Here is a 17,499-nt window from a genome sequence, read left to right as displayed (position 1 = left end):
AAACAGTTCTTTTTATTAGTATAAACAGGTGTTTCTGAAGCTCTCTAAGCCTTCTTCTCTGTTTTCCAGACCTCAGAGAGCCAGGCATCCCCACAGTCTGCTTCATCACCAAGGATAGAAAGTGCAACAGGAATTACAACTACTACCTCACCGAGAACTCCTCCTCCACTCACTGTTCAGGATCCCTTATGTCCTGCAGTATGTCCCTTAGAAGAATTATCTCCAGATAGCATTGACGCACATACATTTGATTTTGAAACTATCCCTCATCCAAACATAGAACAAACTCTTGACCAAGGTTCCTTAGATTTAGATTCATTAGCAGAAAGCCCTGAATCAGATTTTATGTCTGCTGTGAATGAGTTTGTGATAGAAGAAAATTTATCATCTCCTAATCCTATAAGTGATCCACACAGCCCAGAAATGATGGTGGAATCACTTTATTCATCAGTTATCAATGCAATAGATAGCAGACGTATGCAGGATACAAATATTTGTGGTAAAGAGGATTTGGGAGATCTTGCTTCCAATGTCCAATTGGAAAAATGTAGAGTTGTTGCCCAAAACTCTCACTTCAATATACAAACGATCAAGAAAGACCTTTGCCACTTCAGAACGTTTGTTCAGAAAGAACAGTGTGATTTCTCAAATTCTTTAAAATGTACAGCGGTGGAAATAAGAAACATTATTGAAAGAGTAAAATGTTCTCTGGAAATAACACTACAAGAAAAACATCAGAAAGAATTACAGACTTTAAAAAATGAATATGAAGGTAAGCTTGATGCACTAACAAAGGAGAGTGCAGAAAATGAAAACAAAATTAAAAAATTGAAAATCGACCTAGTATGTCTTGAAGAGGTTTTGCAAAATAAAGATAATGAATTTGCCTTGGTTAAACATGAAAAAGAAGCTGTCATCTCCTTGCAGAACGAAAAGGATCAGAAGCTGTTAGAGATGGAAAACATAATGCACACTCAAAATTGTGAAATTAAAGAACTGAAAGAGTCCCAAGCAGTAGTGCTAGGTGACTTAAAAAAGCTCCATGTTGAAAATGATGAGAAGATAGAGTTATTAAGAGCAGAACTTCAGTGTTTAGAACAAAGTCACCTTAAGGAATTAGAAGACACACTGCAAGTCAGGCATACACAAGAGTTTGAGAAAGTTGTAACAGAGCACCAAGTTTCTTTGGAGAAGTTAAAAGAGGAAAATCAACACAGAATTAATCAGATGCAAGAGTCTCATGCAACAATTGTCCAGGAAAAAGAACAACAGCTACAGGAACTAAAACTCAAGGTTTCTGATTTGTCTGACATGAGATGCAAATTAGAGGTTGAGCTTGCATTGAAGGAAGCAGAAACTGACGAAATAAAACTTTTGCTGGAAGAAAGCAAAGCCCAGCAGAAGGAGACCTTAAAATTCCTTCTTGAAAAAGAGACAGAACATTTGAGACTAGAGATAAGTAAGTTAAACCAAAAAATTCAGGATAATAATGATAATTATCAGGTAGGCTTAGCAGAGCTAAAAACTTTAATGACAATTGAAAAAGATCAGTGTATTTCAGAGTTAATTAGTAGACATGAAGAGGAATCAAATATGCTTAAATCTGAGTTAAATCAAGTAACATCTTTGCATCATCAAGCATTTGAAATAGAAAAAAAACTGAAAGATCAGATAGTTGAACTTCAGAATAAATTGGAGTCAGAATTGAGTACTCTTAAAAAACAAAAAGATGAAGAAATGATCCAACAAGAAGAAAAATATGAAACTATTATCCATAAACTTGAGAAAGACAAAGAAAAATTGGTCATGACCCAGGACCAAGACAGAGAAAAGTTAATTCAGAAGCTTAATTGTGAAAAGGAAGAAGCCATTCAGAGTGTTCTCAAAGAATTTAAAATGGAGAGAGATGCTGTTGAGAAAGAGTTACTAGAAAAAGTTCAGTATCTTGAAACTCAGTTAGCAAAAAGGTAAGAAATAAGTTTTATAGTCTGTAATTATGAAATTAGTATGTTGAAAAATCAGATTTTAATTGTGTATGTGTAATTATTGTTCCTTGATTTATTCATTTAACTTAAGTGAATTTTAGGAAGCCTACATAAATTCAGTAGTAGCTTTTTACGTGTATTAAGTATTTTGAGAGAAAATACTTTGAAATTTTGAAATACTCTTTAGAAGATTTTTCTCTTTTTTAATTTCTGCTTCCTTTTGCTTTATTTTCAGATTTTTTCTAAGTTCTTCTGGTGAAAGTAGCTGACTGGTATTTCTTTAAATTAGTATGTGTACATTAAAGGCATAGTGCCTAAGGCACATGAATGCTAACCAGAAGGCTGGCGGTTCAAACCCACCAGCCACTCCTCGGAAGGAAGGTTGGGCAATCCTACTTCCGTAGTGATACTGCCTCAGAAACCCAAGGATGGGTCGCTATGAGTCGGGGCCAACTCGACGGCAAATAACAACAACAACAACAACACATTAAAGGCTACAATTTTCCTCTAAGCTGTTATTTATTTAGCAAGGTCTAAGTCTTAGATTGGATTTTCATCATTGTTAGTTTCTTTATTACAATTTCAGTTATTTCCTCTGTGGTTAAAATGATGACATTTTTAAATTCTGAATTTGATAGGTTTTTATTTTGGGGGAGTGCCTTTCATTATTGCCTGATCATTGCATTTTGATCAGAGAAAATGGTCTTTAGTATTTCTGTTCTTAAAAACTTATTGAGGGGTTTTTAGACATAATCACTATAGCAGTTAATTCTATCATTGATTTTTCCAACAGACTATCTTTATAGGCATATACAGGTCATATTTTAACCTCTGTTCTTGCTTTAACGCATTTTAGTCTCTTGTGATTGACTCCCTGCTGCGTTACATTCTTAAATGAGTGAGCAGTTAAGCCTCCACTTTTGTTGGAGACAAACGTTTTATGTATTCTGGGGAGACTAGAGGGTTTAATACAGGAATCTGGGCTGGCATGCTTGAGTACAGAACTGGGGAGCAAAGGCCCTGCTGAAGGCCAGGAATGCTCTGAATGAAATATGAGGAAAACAGAGGGGAAGCACACTCTGAAGCTGATAGTTCTCAAAGCCTTCCTGGGAAGCTGCTACAGTCCTCAAGAATCTCTTAAAAGGTCCAATGATCTGCCACAGTCTGCAGCAGCAAAATGAATAATGCTCAGTTGCTTGGGAGGAAACTACTGTGAAACTTTATCTGTCTGCAAGCACCTCTGGAGAATAAGCCTGTGTTTCTTTTCCACCTTCCAAACCTAATTCATATTCTTTTCATTTGTGGACTTGAATCTGGAACTCTACAAGGGATTCTGGGAAGTGTACAGTCTCAGTGTTGCAAGGCAGATAATAAGATCTTAGAAAAATGATGAGGGCAATGCCAAGGTGGCAACAGACAACACAGCCCTGTACACCTACTTTTCAACCAGCATTCCTATATATTTTCTTTTTACCCATATTTAACTTCCAAATAAAGACACTTAAAATACCATGTTTCTTTCTAACATGAAACAGTTCATATATTTCATATCACCCTCCCTTTAAAAGGTAAGACTCAAAACTTGTGTCACTTTAGCCATTCATCCTAGAGTGAACATTCTGGTGTTCATTCCTCTTTCTGTTCAGTCATAATCACTTTTTGATATTCTGCAGATTAAATGCTAAATACAGGATTAATTACCATTATCATACCTATTATTTTGTACCAGAGGAATATAAAAGGATAAAGAGAAAAAACTGATTAACATGTATGGGCTTGATTGCTGGTGTGTTTATTTCTGTAACTAGCTTTATAACTGTAGTAGATATTTAGAGCTTGCTTTCACCCATTCCAAGGAGCCCTGATGGTGCTGTGGTTTAAGTATTAGGCTGCTAACCAGAAAGTTGGTGTTGTGAATCTGTCAGCCACACTGCCAGTGAAAGATGAGGCACTGTGCTTCTGTAAAAATTTACAGTCTTGGAAACTGTGGGTCAGTTTTACTCTGTCCTGTAAGGTCACTGTGAGTTGGAATTGACTTGTTAGCATCTTTTGCCTTAAGCAATACCTCATACCCGATTCTAGTGTTTTACATGATAGATATGGCTCAAACCTTTGTTTCTCAGTAGACTGCATTAATCATCCTTCTTGTCTATAATTGCTATAGTTTTTCTTAACTTTTACACCTAGACGTGGCAGTGCCAAGAGACACCCAAAAAAGGCTCATGAGTTCCAGTTACATTCTTTCCTACCCTCATCACATAGGAGCATCCTTTTTCCCATTGATAAGTAGGTTCAGTCACTTCATCTTGTATCACGCCCTCCTCCTTTGCCTGTTGGTTTAGTGGCACGATGGACCTTAGGTAGTTTTACCTTCCAATTTATTGGAACTCTGGTTGTGTCTTCTGGTAAGATAATTATTTTGGGGGGAACTAAAACAGCTTTCTAAGTTGTGTAGCCCATAGTTGGTAGACAGAAGCAAAATTTTTGCTAACTACTTGTTACGGTAATAGAGAAGTTACTCCACAGTCTTTGATTCACACACTATGTATTTAACAATGGGAGAAAGTACAAATAGCAGTCTCAGGTTCAGATCATCTGTTGTATTGTTTAGGACATTATCTTAGCCATATGTGATGACACTCAAATGGCACTGTGTATTCAGTAGATTGTGTATTCAGTAGATTGGTCCACCTACTTTAGGAACTGGCTTATTTGGTAAGAGCAGTGACTTCCCATGGGCATGAGTGTTTTATTTCTTTCACTGTGAAATGAATTCCCTTGATCAGAAGCAATTCTAATGGAATAATTTAGCAGTGAGTAAGGTCTTTGTAAGGTCGCTAAGAAGCTCTGGTGTAGTGCCTAAGGCATTTGACTGCTAACCAGAAGGCTGGTGGTTCAAACCCACCAGCCACTCTTAGGAAGATTGGGCAATCTACTTCCGTAGGGATACCGCCTCGGAATCCCAAGTATGGGTCACTATAAGTTGGAAATTACTTGAGGGCAGTGTTTGTGGGGTTTTTTTTGTTTGTTTGTTTTCTAATAGCAGTTTGGGAGCTCTGGTAGCATAGTGGCTAAGACACTTGCCTGCTAACCAGACGGCTGGCAGTTCAAACCCACCAGCCACTCCTCGGAAGGAAGGTTGGGCAATCCTACTTCCGTAGTGATACTGCCTCGGAAACCCAAGGAGGGGTCGCTATGAGTCGGGGCCGACTCGACGGCACATAACAACAACAACAACAATAGCAGTTTGGCAGAAATATTATGGACATGGAAGGTAAATTCATATGGAGGATATCTTCTAAAGATACATTGCTGTCCCTTTCATGTTCGAAGTGGTTCTTTCATGATAGATGAGTGGCTGGCCATTCTCCCCAGGAAACACTGCAGATTGGGGGCTCAGTGTTAGCTATGCAATCAGTAGTGGTGATTGCCAGATCAGCTTGATGTGTGGAAATCCATGTATTGGGTCCATGTTATGCATGGATTTCCTGCCTCCATGGACATTTACCCTACAGGTGTAGGGTAAATAGGTTGAAAGATATTTACAGAATAATTCACCTTGGTTATATAGTTACTGAGATGATCCTCTAAAATGGGACATTTTCACATTTTATTTCCATTTCAAGAGGTCACCCAGATTCTCTTTCCATAACTAGTTTTCAATCAAGTATCTTCCAAGTCTGACCATTCAATCAAGTCTTTAGCTAATCTTCATGAATCAGTATATATCTGTAGCCATAGCCATTTTTACTTTTCTTTTCTTTGCTTGACATCACCACTGGGTAGATTCTCCTTCACTACTGTTCTTCACAGCCAACCCTCTCAGTAGAGCTTTGTTTCAGTTGTGCTTTTGAATAGTACCAGCACATTGTGCATTATCAGCAGTAAACCAGGGGAAACATTATTTTTCCCTTATAATAAACATCAGAGTTGTGGATAGAGAGAAGGGAGATAATATAGCTATAGGTACAATGGGGATTTGAATAAGTGTCTTTAGGACTTGTTTGACCTCATTTGCATATAGATTATTTTCACCTGATGACAGGTAATGCTGTGCACACCCAACTTCATGGCTGGATAGGTCAAACAGTATGAAAGGTAACTAGTATTGTATTGTCAACCTTTTGAATTTGTACAATGACAAACCATAAGCCATTAAAAAAAAACTGCCGTCAAGTCAGATCCGACTCATAGCAACTCCTCCTTCGGTTTCTGAGGCAGTATCACTACAGAAGTAGATTGCCCAGCTTTCCTTCTTTGGAGTGGCTGGTGGGTTTGAACCGTTAGCCTTCTGGTTAGTAGTCAGATGCCTTGGGCATTACGCCTTCAGAGCTCCTATAAGCCACTTTACAAGAGGAAAATAGTTACCTACTCAAATCCTAAGGATTCTCCATGGTGATTCTCCATAGGACTTTCCAAAACTGCGTACTACATCCATTTTTGCTACAGACTCTGTGGGCACCACCAGATCTGCTGGGAAGTGTGGCCCAAGTGGCAGGGAAGCTTACACATAACTTTTGCAAGTTACCTTTTTTGCTCTGTGCCCTAATCAAGAAAAGGGAGCCTTTGAAGCAAATGGACTAGAGCAGCATGCCCACATGTGCTTAAAGGAGACATCTGACATGTATCGGCCCCTCTGCTGGTACACCCCTGAATTTTCATGGGCTTTTTTGCCTTCCCTTTAGCATGCATCTTGCTCAAGTATTTGCTAATTTGTATTCATTAGGTCCAAGCAGGTTATTACTATCAATTCTGGGAATAAGGATCAACACTTTTGCCAACTAGTTTTTAGCAGGACTGGAGGACTCAAATAGACAAAGGTCCTTAACTGTCCCTGTGTATAAAAGCAAACTGCTTTTGGTAGTCTGTACCAGGGACTTAGTAAACTGTGGCCTGTGGGAATCCAGCCTATGGCCTATTTTTGTAAATTAAGCATTACTGGAGCACAGTCATGCCCATTCATACATGTTTTGTTTATGACTGCTGTGGATAGAGTTGAGTAATTGCAATAGAAACCCTCTGACTTACCCTAAAATTTTTACTGTAAAATTTTTACTTTAAAAATGAGCTCTGGTGGTGTAATCTTTTTGTTAATGTTAACAGAGAGGTCTATTATTCAAACTTACCAGACACTGTGCAGGAGAAAGATGAGGCAGCCTAGGCCCAGCCTCCGAAACCCTATGGGACAATTCTACTCTGCCCTAAAGGGTTGCTGGAGTTGGAGATGACCCGATGGCAGCAGGTTCACCAATTCCTGGTCAGTATTAACAGGAATAAAGGGAAAAAATTGACAAGAGCAATAGCTTCATGTCAGGTAGCAGGGGACTTTTAGCTCAGAGATACTTGAAGACATCCGTTGTCTAATAGTCCCCACTGTTAACCTGGAAAATGGCCAGGCAGTTAGAATCACTGCCTGACTAAATGTCTGATAATTGATTGCTAGTCTCTAAAATAGGAGCTCTGGTAGCATAGTGCCTAAGGCACTTGACTGCTAACCAGAAGGCTGGAGATTCAGACCCACCAGCCACTCCTCGGAAGGAAGGTTGGGCAATCCTACTTCTATAGTGATACCGCCTTGGAAACCCAAGGAAGGGTTGCTATGAGTCGGGCCGACTCGTCGGCACGTAACAACAACAACAACAAGTTTCTAGAATGATATGTCTTCAGGATAAGAGACACATTCAATTTTAATGGTAATGTAATAGAAATCTCTCTCCCTAATATTATTTTACTGTATTTTCAGTGACGATTTAAATTAGATTCCCATTCAACAGTTCCCACCAAGTCATTCAGTGATGTTTTCCAGAATTTCCATTCTGGTTGTTCCCTTTCCATTTATCTAATTTCCCTGGCCCCTTATCCTTTGATCTTTGCTAAGTAATTTTTTATCATTTTGTCTCACATGAGTGAATTTTTAAAGGAGCACAGTACTTTGTTGTTGTTGTTATGTGCTGTTGAGTCAGACTCGACCCCTTAGCCACTATGCTACCAGATTTAAATCTAGAGAATCACAATTCTTCACCCAATTCCCAGACCTATTTACAAATCAAACCTATCCAAAGAGAGTCTTGGTTCCTGAGAAAGGAACCTACTACACTACCAAAGGGATTTGTGGCCATTTTCCAGGTTAACAGTGGGGACTATTAGACAGTGGATGCTAAAGCCACTTGTTGCAACAGGAGACTACTGGCAGGCAGGTGGAAGCACTCGGTGGGTCTTTTACCCCACAAATAAATCCCCATCTCTCCTTTTAAAACACAAAGGGGACCAGAAGAAATAGATAGTGCCTAGCTACCACTACTAACTTTTCTAATCCAGGCCACTCTAATAGAATGACAAATGTGGAACAGAACTCTATTGGAGTGTTTGAGAATGCAGGACTCCCTAAGACTACTGCCCCCAAATACTTTTCAAACCTTAAACCAAAACTGACGCTGAAGTCACCTTTCAGCTAAATAAAAAACTGGCTCAGAAAATATTATCACCTATATGGGAGCTCTGGTAGTGTAGTGCCTAAGGCACTTGACTGCTAACCAGAAGGCTGGCAGTTCAAACCCACCAGCCACTCCTCGGAAGGAAGATGGGGCAATCTACTTCCGTAGTGATATTGCCTCGGAAACCCAAGGAGGAGTCGCTATGAGTCAGGTTAGACTCAATGGCACATAACAACAACAATAACATATATATACATACACACATACATAATTATTATTTTAATTTTTATTGTGATTTGGGTGAAAGTTTACAGAGCAAATTCATTTTCCATACAGTAGTTCATAAGACATTTTGTTTCATGACATTGACTGCAGTCCCCACACTGTAACAGCTCTCTTCCCCTTCCTCCCTGTAGTTACCTCTTCCCTGTGCCCTTTTTTTCTATGCATTCCTGCCCTCTGAGCTAAGTCCCTGTGCAAATACTGCCCTTCTGCTCTCCGATGATTGATTGATTGTCCTAAATATCTACCTGGTGTAAATTGTTTTGTGCCATCAAGTCAGACCCAGCTTAGTGACCCCCTCCTTGAGTTTCCCAGGCAATATCACTACAGAAGTATGTTGCCCAACCTTCCTCCCGAGGAGTGGCTGGTGGGCTTGAACCGCCAGCCTTTTGGTTACCAGTCAAGTGTCTTAGGCACTACGCTAAATATTCACCCTATGTGCCTGTCTTTTGTTCGGCTAGAAGCCATAGGAGTGAATTCAGTTCGAGGGCTGGAAGGTAACTAGTGGCCATGGTCTTGGGGGTCTCACCAGGCTCTCTCAGACCAGTAAGCCTGGTTCTTGTAATAGCCTGGTTAATACATGTTATTGATAATATAAAAAAGAGAAATTTATTAGTATAACCATCAATCTTATATCTTAAGTATTTGCATGGTGTTAACCTTGTATAGGATGATAGAAATTTTATATAATTTTAAATTTTCTTTAAAGACTTAAAATTTGTCACTGGTAACAAATTGTCAGTTTTTGTTGAAGTGTGACAGACTTATTTCAATAAGTTTTGAGAAAATGTTTGCAAAAATCCAAATCTGTATAATTGTAGATTGCCATATTTTTTTTCAAGTAAAAATGATACGCTTTGAAAACGAGTAACTATGTCAGCACACCCACCAGCCATTCCTCGGAAGGAAGATGGGACAATCTACTTCCGTAGTGATACTGCCTCAGAAACCCAAGGAGGGGTCGCTATGAGTCTGGTCCGACTCCACAGCACATAACAACAACAACAAAATGTCAGCACACGGCTTAATTTTAAAGTGCTTTTCCATGAGACAGCCGTCATATTTCAATGAGCAGGGAAGTGCTTTATGTGTAATTCCCATTTTATCACACAAACTGTTAAACAAATATGTGCTCAAGGGTCAATATTTAATAAAATTAATAATCTATTCTGCTTCAGCAAGGACATTCAAAATGAAACTGCCTTGGGAAAAAACAAAATAAACTTTGCCATACGATGAAGAATACAATAACTACAGGTACAATTTGGTGCTAATGTTTTAATTCATGTTAAGGTTCCAACAGTTTTACCATCAGGGCACATGTCAATAAGGTTAAAAACACAAATATCTTCTGATCTTAACTGACCCACTGATAGTGCCTTGGCCAACCCCCATCGTTTTGCAGATCACACTTTGAGTATCATTAATCTAGAGAACTTAGAGGGTCAGTTAATTAATCTTTTAGACTTTGCAGACAAAATGGTCTCTGTCCAAGCTACTGAGCTCTGTCGTGTAGCAAGAAAGCAATCAGATAATTGAGTGAATGGGTGTGTCTAGGTTCCAGTGCAACTGTAATTATAAAAATAGATAGCAGGTTGGATCTGGTCCATGGGCCACCATTTGTCTACCTCTGATGTAGATAGTGTATCTTCATCTTGGCATCTTAATGTTTGCCATTAGCTCCAGGCTTCAGATGATCAACCTAGCAAAGATTGAAGCTAGAGGCTCTGTTCAGTACACCCATATGATTATCTTGATTCAGCATTATGTTTGTCCTTTTTGGATGCAATCATGTCAGATCATTTTCCATAATATTTCCATATTTCTGCTAAAACAAGTTAATCAAAATTAATGTATTATTTAAATTTATTCTATAATTAATTTTTCATTGCTCTTTGGTTAGATTTTTAACTGCTCTGGGATTAAAAAACAAAAAACCCACTGCCACAAGTTGATTCTGACTCATAGAGATCCCCACTGGATTCTGAAGCAGTAAATCTTTACAGAAGTAGATTGCCCCATCTTCTTTCCAAGGAGTGGCTGGGGAGTTTCAACCACCAACTTTCTGATTAGCAGTCAAATGCCTTAGGCACTGTGTCACCAGAGCTCCTTTCTGCTGGGATAGTGGGGCTTAAAAGTATTAATGAGCTTGAAGGTAATAAAATATGATAGGGAAGGTTGTTGATAAGGATCAGTTTCTATAGAAGGGTGACTGCCTCAAACAAAACCAAAATCCAGCTCAACCCATTGCTGCATAGCCAGTTCTAACTCATAGTAGTGACCCTACTGGCAGAATAGAACTGACCATAGCGTTTCCAATGCTGTAATCTTTACAGAAGCACACTGACGGATCTTTCTCTGGCATAGTGACTAGGAGTTATAAAATTGCTTGTGGTGATGGTTGCACAGCCCTTAATATACTGACAGCCATTGAAATACACAGTTTAAATAGCATTTAAATTATATCTTAGTAAAACTGTTTTAAAAAAAATGGGCAAAGAATATGGACAGGTCAAAGAACTATCAATGACTAATATGGAAATAGCTCTTCAATCTCCTTGGGGTTAAGGAAGTACAAAATTAAGATTTTTTTTTCCTATAAATGAAGTCATTAGTATATATTATTTTTGAAACAGTAGGTGAAAGAGTGTTCTCATACAGTTGTGTATGAAGAAAATGAGCCTGGTGTGTGTGTGTGTGTGTGTGTGTGGCATGTGCCTGAAAAATGAGTCTGGTGTGTGTGTGTGTGTGTGTGTGGCATGTGCCTGGATATAGGACTACTCTCTTATCTTGTGTTTCCAAGGAAATGATGTGGAACTGGAATAAGGGAGTAATTTAATTTAATTTTGTAATTTTAATGTCCTATTTTTGAATCTCGACAAAATAAACACAGTAAACATTAATTATTTACTAAGCCCACATCTGATATAGTTGATAATAGGAAAAAGTTCAAGTATCATGACAACCTAGCTGATATTTCATGTACATTTTCTAGCTACTCAAAATAACTGATATAGTAGAACCTTTTATTAGCACATGCTAATTAATGCAGAGGTAGGACTGTCATCCTGTGTAGATGCTTCCTTTCATATTCTGTGTAATAATATGAAACAGCAAATACAAACAAACCTCTGAGATTGTGGGTTTGGTTCCAGACTAGTGCAGTAAAGCAAGACATTTATTTTGGTTTTCCAGTGCGCATGGAAGTTATGTTTACACTAAACCATAGTCTGGTAAGTGTGCAGTAGCATTATGAAAATGTTTAAAATATTGTGAAAATTACCAAAAGGTGGCACAGAGGCATGAAGTGTGCATGTACTGGTGGAAAAATAGGGCTGATAGACTTGTTCAATGCAAGGTTACACAAATCTTCAATTTGTAGAAGAGGCAGTATTGTGAAGTATAGTAAAATAAAGCACAATAGAACAAGGTATGCTTGGATGTCTGTTTCCTTGACTTTTACAGACCTCTTTAGAATGTTAAATTAGTATATGCAAAGATAGGATTATGTAAGTTTCTGGATTCTTTTGAGGAGGGGGCAACCTTTATTGATAAATTTATTAGCTTTCTGTGATAGCTTTGCTAGATCAAATTTTTTAAAACTAAATTATTGTGATACAGTTTTCTTTCTGCTCCCCTTACCACCACCACAATTCCCTGCTCTCCAAAGAAAGCAAGACCAACCAAAATGAAACCAGCTGGCATTGAGTTGATCCAGACTCACGGCAATCCTATAGGACAGAGTAGAATTGCCCCAGTAACATTTCCAAAACTGTAAATCTTCGCAGAATTAGACTGCCACATCATCTTCCCACAGAACTGCTGGTTGCTTTCAACCACTGACCTTTCAGTTAGCCACCAAGCACTTAATCAGACACCACCGGGGCAAGGCAGTGGTGCTGATTTAAAAATAAAACATATTTTAGCCATTAAGTGTTTTAGCCATTGCTAGGATCCATTTCCCCCGATAACTGGAGCCATCTGGGTCTTTGGTAATGTGTAATAAAACAGAATAACATGGCAGGCAGTTAACATAGAACATTTTCTGTGGGAACCTCAAACAAAATGATAGTAGTATGTACTTTCAGCCAACTTGTTCACAGGAAACTCCTGTCCCCAATGCAGCATAAGTATTGATTGTTATTCATGTCAAAAACTTTGCTTTTATTGTCAAAGTCGTTTTTACCTTACATGTCAGAAAATACCCAGTACTAACTATCCAACCTACTTATTCTGGATATTGTTGCGTGTTCACAGAGACATTGGTGCTTTGTCTATTCTTGTGTGAGGAAAACTATCACAATTTGAACCACACTGTTTCATTCTCCCTAATATATTTTTAGGAGTCCTGTTGGCATGATGATTAGGCCCTTGTCAGCTAACCAAAAGGTCTGCAGTTTGAACCAAACAGTGGCTCCTCAGGAGAAAAGACCATGCATTTTTCAGCATCCTGTGAGGTGTTGAAACCTCTTCTCCAACACCTCTTCTCTGTTAATATACTGTAATACCATTCTTAGCAGCTGTAACATTCTTAGCAATTTCCTTTCTCACAGTAAGATCTTGAAAACATAAATTCAGACTGTCATTGTCTCTAGACAAAATTCTTAAATGACTTCTTCATGTTGTACTTAGAAAATCCAAAATCTTTACTGCATATGATCTCATTCCCTCCTCCTTCAAACTCATTCCATATTATTCTGCTTTGTTTTCTACCTGCGTGAAGCCTGGGTTTGTTTTTTTCCCTTCATTTCACACAAACTCTGGATAATTACACAAGGTATTAAGCCCTATACCTAGTTTAGGAGCCCTGATGGTGCAGTGGTTAAGTGCTCAGCTACTAAAGGAAAGGTCAGCAGGTTGAATCCCTCTGCCACTCTGGGAGAAGGATATGGAAGTCAGTTTCCATTAAGATTATAGCATTGAAAACTATATGCAGCAGTTCTGTTCTGTCCCATAGGGTCATTGAGTTTTTTCCTGAGTACTTTATTGTCAGTAACCTAGTTTCTTAATACTTTGATCTATGCAACCTGTCAGTTTTCAAGCAAAGCTCTAAGCTTCAACTTTAATACTCCCTTCTCCAGCCCCAAAATATAAGCTATGAAAACAGGTTCTTCCTTTTGTCTTTACAGTTAATTTTGTTATCGAATAAGGTTTTCCTCAGTCCGCTCTTTTTGGAAACTAAGCAAGGTGTATGTACTTAACTCAGAGATGTAAGTTATTTCTCAGACAGGCATGGAAGGAACAAATGAAAACCAAATTGCATTTTCAGGGTTTGGCCATTTAAAGCCATCCCTTAGGAAGGAAACAGGACAATTTTATATGAATTGGTAGATTTTGTCAGTAAATTTGGAACTGTGAATAAAGAACATAATTACTTACAATTCCAAGTATGATCAGTTAACATAGTATCAGTATATTATGGGTGGGGAAAAAAATGGTTAAGCACTTTACTACTAGCCAGAAGGTTGGCAGTTCCAGTCAACCCAGAAACACCTCAGAAGAAAGGCCTGATGGTCTGCTTCCAAAAGATCGCAGCCATGAATGTTCTGTGGAGCGTAGTTCTACTTGTACAAATGTGGAGTGGCTATGAGTCAAAATTGACAGCAACTGTTTTGTGCTTTATTTTTTTTAACCCTCATATTACAGTTTTGTAAATTAAGGAATTATAAAGAGAATAAATAAAGCAAATATTTTAAATATTCACATTAATTGTAAAATGGGATCTGATTCCAAAAACATTAAAATATGGTTTAAAATTTAAATAAAAACACATTTAAAGAGGTGGCTCACATTTAAACAGGTGGCTCACTTAGTGATCAGAATAGTCTGAGAACTCCTAATTTCTGGCTTTAGCATATTTTAACATCTTTGATGAGATTAAGTCAAAAGTTAAGATTTACAATTATTGATGATGTTGTTATGTGCCTTTGAGTCAGCTCTGACTCATAGCGACCCCTCCTTGGGTTTCCGAGGCAGTATCACTGCAGAAGTAGGATTGCCCAACCTTCCTTCCAAGGAGTGGCTGGTGGGTTTGAACCACTTCTGGTTAGCATTCAAGTGCCTTAGGCACTATGCTACCAGAGCACCCTAAGTATCGATAGCAAACATTAAAAACAAAAATCAGCAACACTTCTTGTCTTCTTTGCTTGTCGTCTACTCATCTCTCAGGCTTTGTCAGCCACTCCTAAGGTGTTACCAAGTTTTGAGGGAAATTAATATGAATCCAATAGTAAGCAGTAAAGTTCAGCTATAGCTTTGTATTATTCGTTAGTTAACAAAAGAAGTCAAAACCTTTAAACATACTTAATCTTAAGGAATGTGTTTCATTTTCCTCTTAATGGTCATATATGGTTATAGGAATAGCAAAAGAAATTAAAAGCTAGATTGATTTGAGGAGGAATATTGATTTTATATTGAAAGCATTATCAATTGCTGACAGAAATAAATTAGTTGAATTTATCTAATGTAAATGAGATAAATTTACATTACAGAGACCATATAATCTATTTTAAACTTTTCCCTTGTACTTGTTTTCCTTTCTTTGGTACAAATATCTTTAACATCAATTAACCATTGTTACATATAAGTAAGATTCTTTCTGATGTAAATTAAATATAATATCTACTATATTGTGATTTGGGAGCTCTGGTAGCATAGTGGCTAAGACACATGCCTGCTAACCAGACAGCTGGCAGTTCAAACCCACCAGCCACTCCTCGGAAGGAAGGTTGGGCAATCCTACTTCCGTAGTGATACTGCCTCGGAAACCCAAGGAGGGGTCGCTATGAGTCGGGGCCGACTCGACGGCACATAACAACAACAACAACATATTGTGATTACTTGTATAAAGCTTGTAATATTATATTTTCAAGTCCGGCCATTGAATCTGCCAGAGAAGAGTCTTCAAATTTAGTTTCTGAACTTCAAGAAAAGCTTCAGGAAGAAAAAGCTAAGTTTCTAGAACAACTTGAAGAGCAAGAAAAAAGAAAGAACGAAGAAATGCAAAATGTTAGAACATCTCTGATTGCTGAACAACAGGTGTGTTCCCCTTATTTGAGGTTTAAGGATGGTATTCATAAATGAACAAATATGAATTGTGTAGCTGAGGATTTATCTTAACTTCGATGTAGTAATAGCAGTTGAGAGATTAAAGGTGACATCATTAGAAGATCACTCACTGCATTGTGGAGACAGTTAAGGGGCAGGGACTTAAGGACTAGCAGCTGTGGGCACAGATTGATGGCTGTTAGTATTCAGGACAGGGATAATATTGTATGTATCTAATTGTTACATGTATTTAATACTAGTACATATATTTAGTATTTTTCCTTTTCCTAAAAAGTGATGATTAAATTAATGTCATTTTAGAATTAAAAAATTGTAAATCAGGGTACAGTAAAAAAATAAAAACCCTAGTGTAGAACCTTTAGATCCTGTGAAAGGAGAATGAGAAAGAGCTTCCAGAAAAGTAAAAAGCGTAATGTCGTGGAAGCTAAGGAAATGTGTTCAGGGTGCTGGGGCAGGGCACATGGAGGTTTAAGAAACCAACTGTTTTATGTAAGAATTGTTAAAAAGAGTTCATTAATGACTTGTTTCTATTTTTAATAATCTGAATTTGTGGATGCTTTCTAAAAAATTTATTTTATATAATCTCACTCTTGTCTCCTACACATTTAGATTTCTAGAATTAAGTTGAGAATTAACTGAATAGACTGAAACAAAATATAAAATTGACTAGTATCTTGAGTTCTTCATATCTCAAGGGCTCTTTTAATGTTTTGCAAATAAGATTAGAAGAGGTGATTTCTAAGATAACCTTCCAGTTTTAAATAATAAGTGTGTATAGTAACAGCGAAGGTTAAAACGATAATTTGTAAGGAGTTCTGGTGGTGCATTGGTTAAAGCATACAGCTGCTAACTAAATGGTCAACAGTTTGAACCCACCAGCTACTGTGGGAGAAAGATGAGGCAGTCTTACAGTTTTGGAAATCCTACGAGGCAGTTCTATATAGAGTCACTATGACTTGGAATCAACTTGATGTCAGTGGGTTTAATTTTTTATACAGGTGACTACTTGAACCTATTTTTTTCTTAATTAGCTGTTCTTTCCATTGTACCTATTATAAATTGTGGTAGTGTTCTCCAGAGTCCATCTCGTATTATAGAAACAATGAAAATTAACAAAGTGGTTAATAAACTTTTACAAAATATCAATAAATTTTCTATGAACAAAGGAGCTCTGGTGGTGTAATAGTTAAGGCATTTGGTTGTTAACCAAAAGGTTGGTGGTTTGAACCCACCAGCTAAGCTACTGCATGGACAAAAGATGAGGCAGTTTTTTTATGTATAGATATACAGCCTTGAAAACCCAGTGGGAGTCACTGTGAGTTGGAATCAACTTGATGGCGGTGAGGGTTGTTTTTTTTTTTTATATAAGAATAAAAACTCTGTGCAAAGCTATATAATCAGTTTTCTTTCTGAGACGATCTTCTTGTGTCGCCTTTCCACCTAGATGTATTACAAAGAATTAGTTAAATTTCTATTTAAAAGTGCTATGCTGTTTTCCCGTTTAGTCTCTCTGTTTTTGGCCTTGTTAAGGTTATTTGTTCCTTTAAGAACCATAGAACATTCTGATGGTGAATGGGACTAATTCTTAAACTTCTTTTTAGTGGAAAATGCTGAGTAGAAAATGGGAAAAGTCAATTTAGATAATTTTTGTCAGTGATTATTGCTATTTCATTTCAATCAGATATTCTTAATGCAAATATTGCCAGTTAAATTTTTTAGATTAAAACCCA

General features: G+C 37.6%; 1 protein-coding gene across 1 annotated transcript in view; it reads left to right on the top strand.

The window, feature by feature from the left end:
• RB1CC1 (RB1 inducible coiled-coil 1) overlaps positions 1-17,499 on the top strand; it is a 73,734-nt gene that overhangs the window by 35,754 nt on the left and 20,481 nt on the right. The window contains exons 13-14 of the mRNA XM_007952203.2: positions 70-1,967; positions 15,574-15,739. Coding sequence (XP_007950394.1) covers positions 70-1,967; positions 15,574-15,739 — 2,064 coding nt within the window. The remainder of the gene's footprint in view (positions 1-69; positions 1,968-15,573; positions 15,740-17,499) is intronic.

This window comes from Orycteropus afer, unplaced genomic scaffold (genome assembly GCF_000298275.1).
Source record: "Orycteropus afer afer isolate SDZICR_OR568_19922 unplaced genomic scaffold, OryAfe1.0 scaffold00329, whole genome shotgun sequence".
NCBI lineage: Eukaryota > Metazoa > Chordata > Mammalia > Tubulidentata > Orycteropodidae > Orycteropus > Orycteropus afer.
The sequence above is the reverse complement of the archived record's forward strand: the minus strand, read 5'-3'. Positions and strand labels throughout refer to the sequence as shown.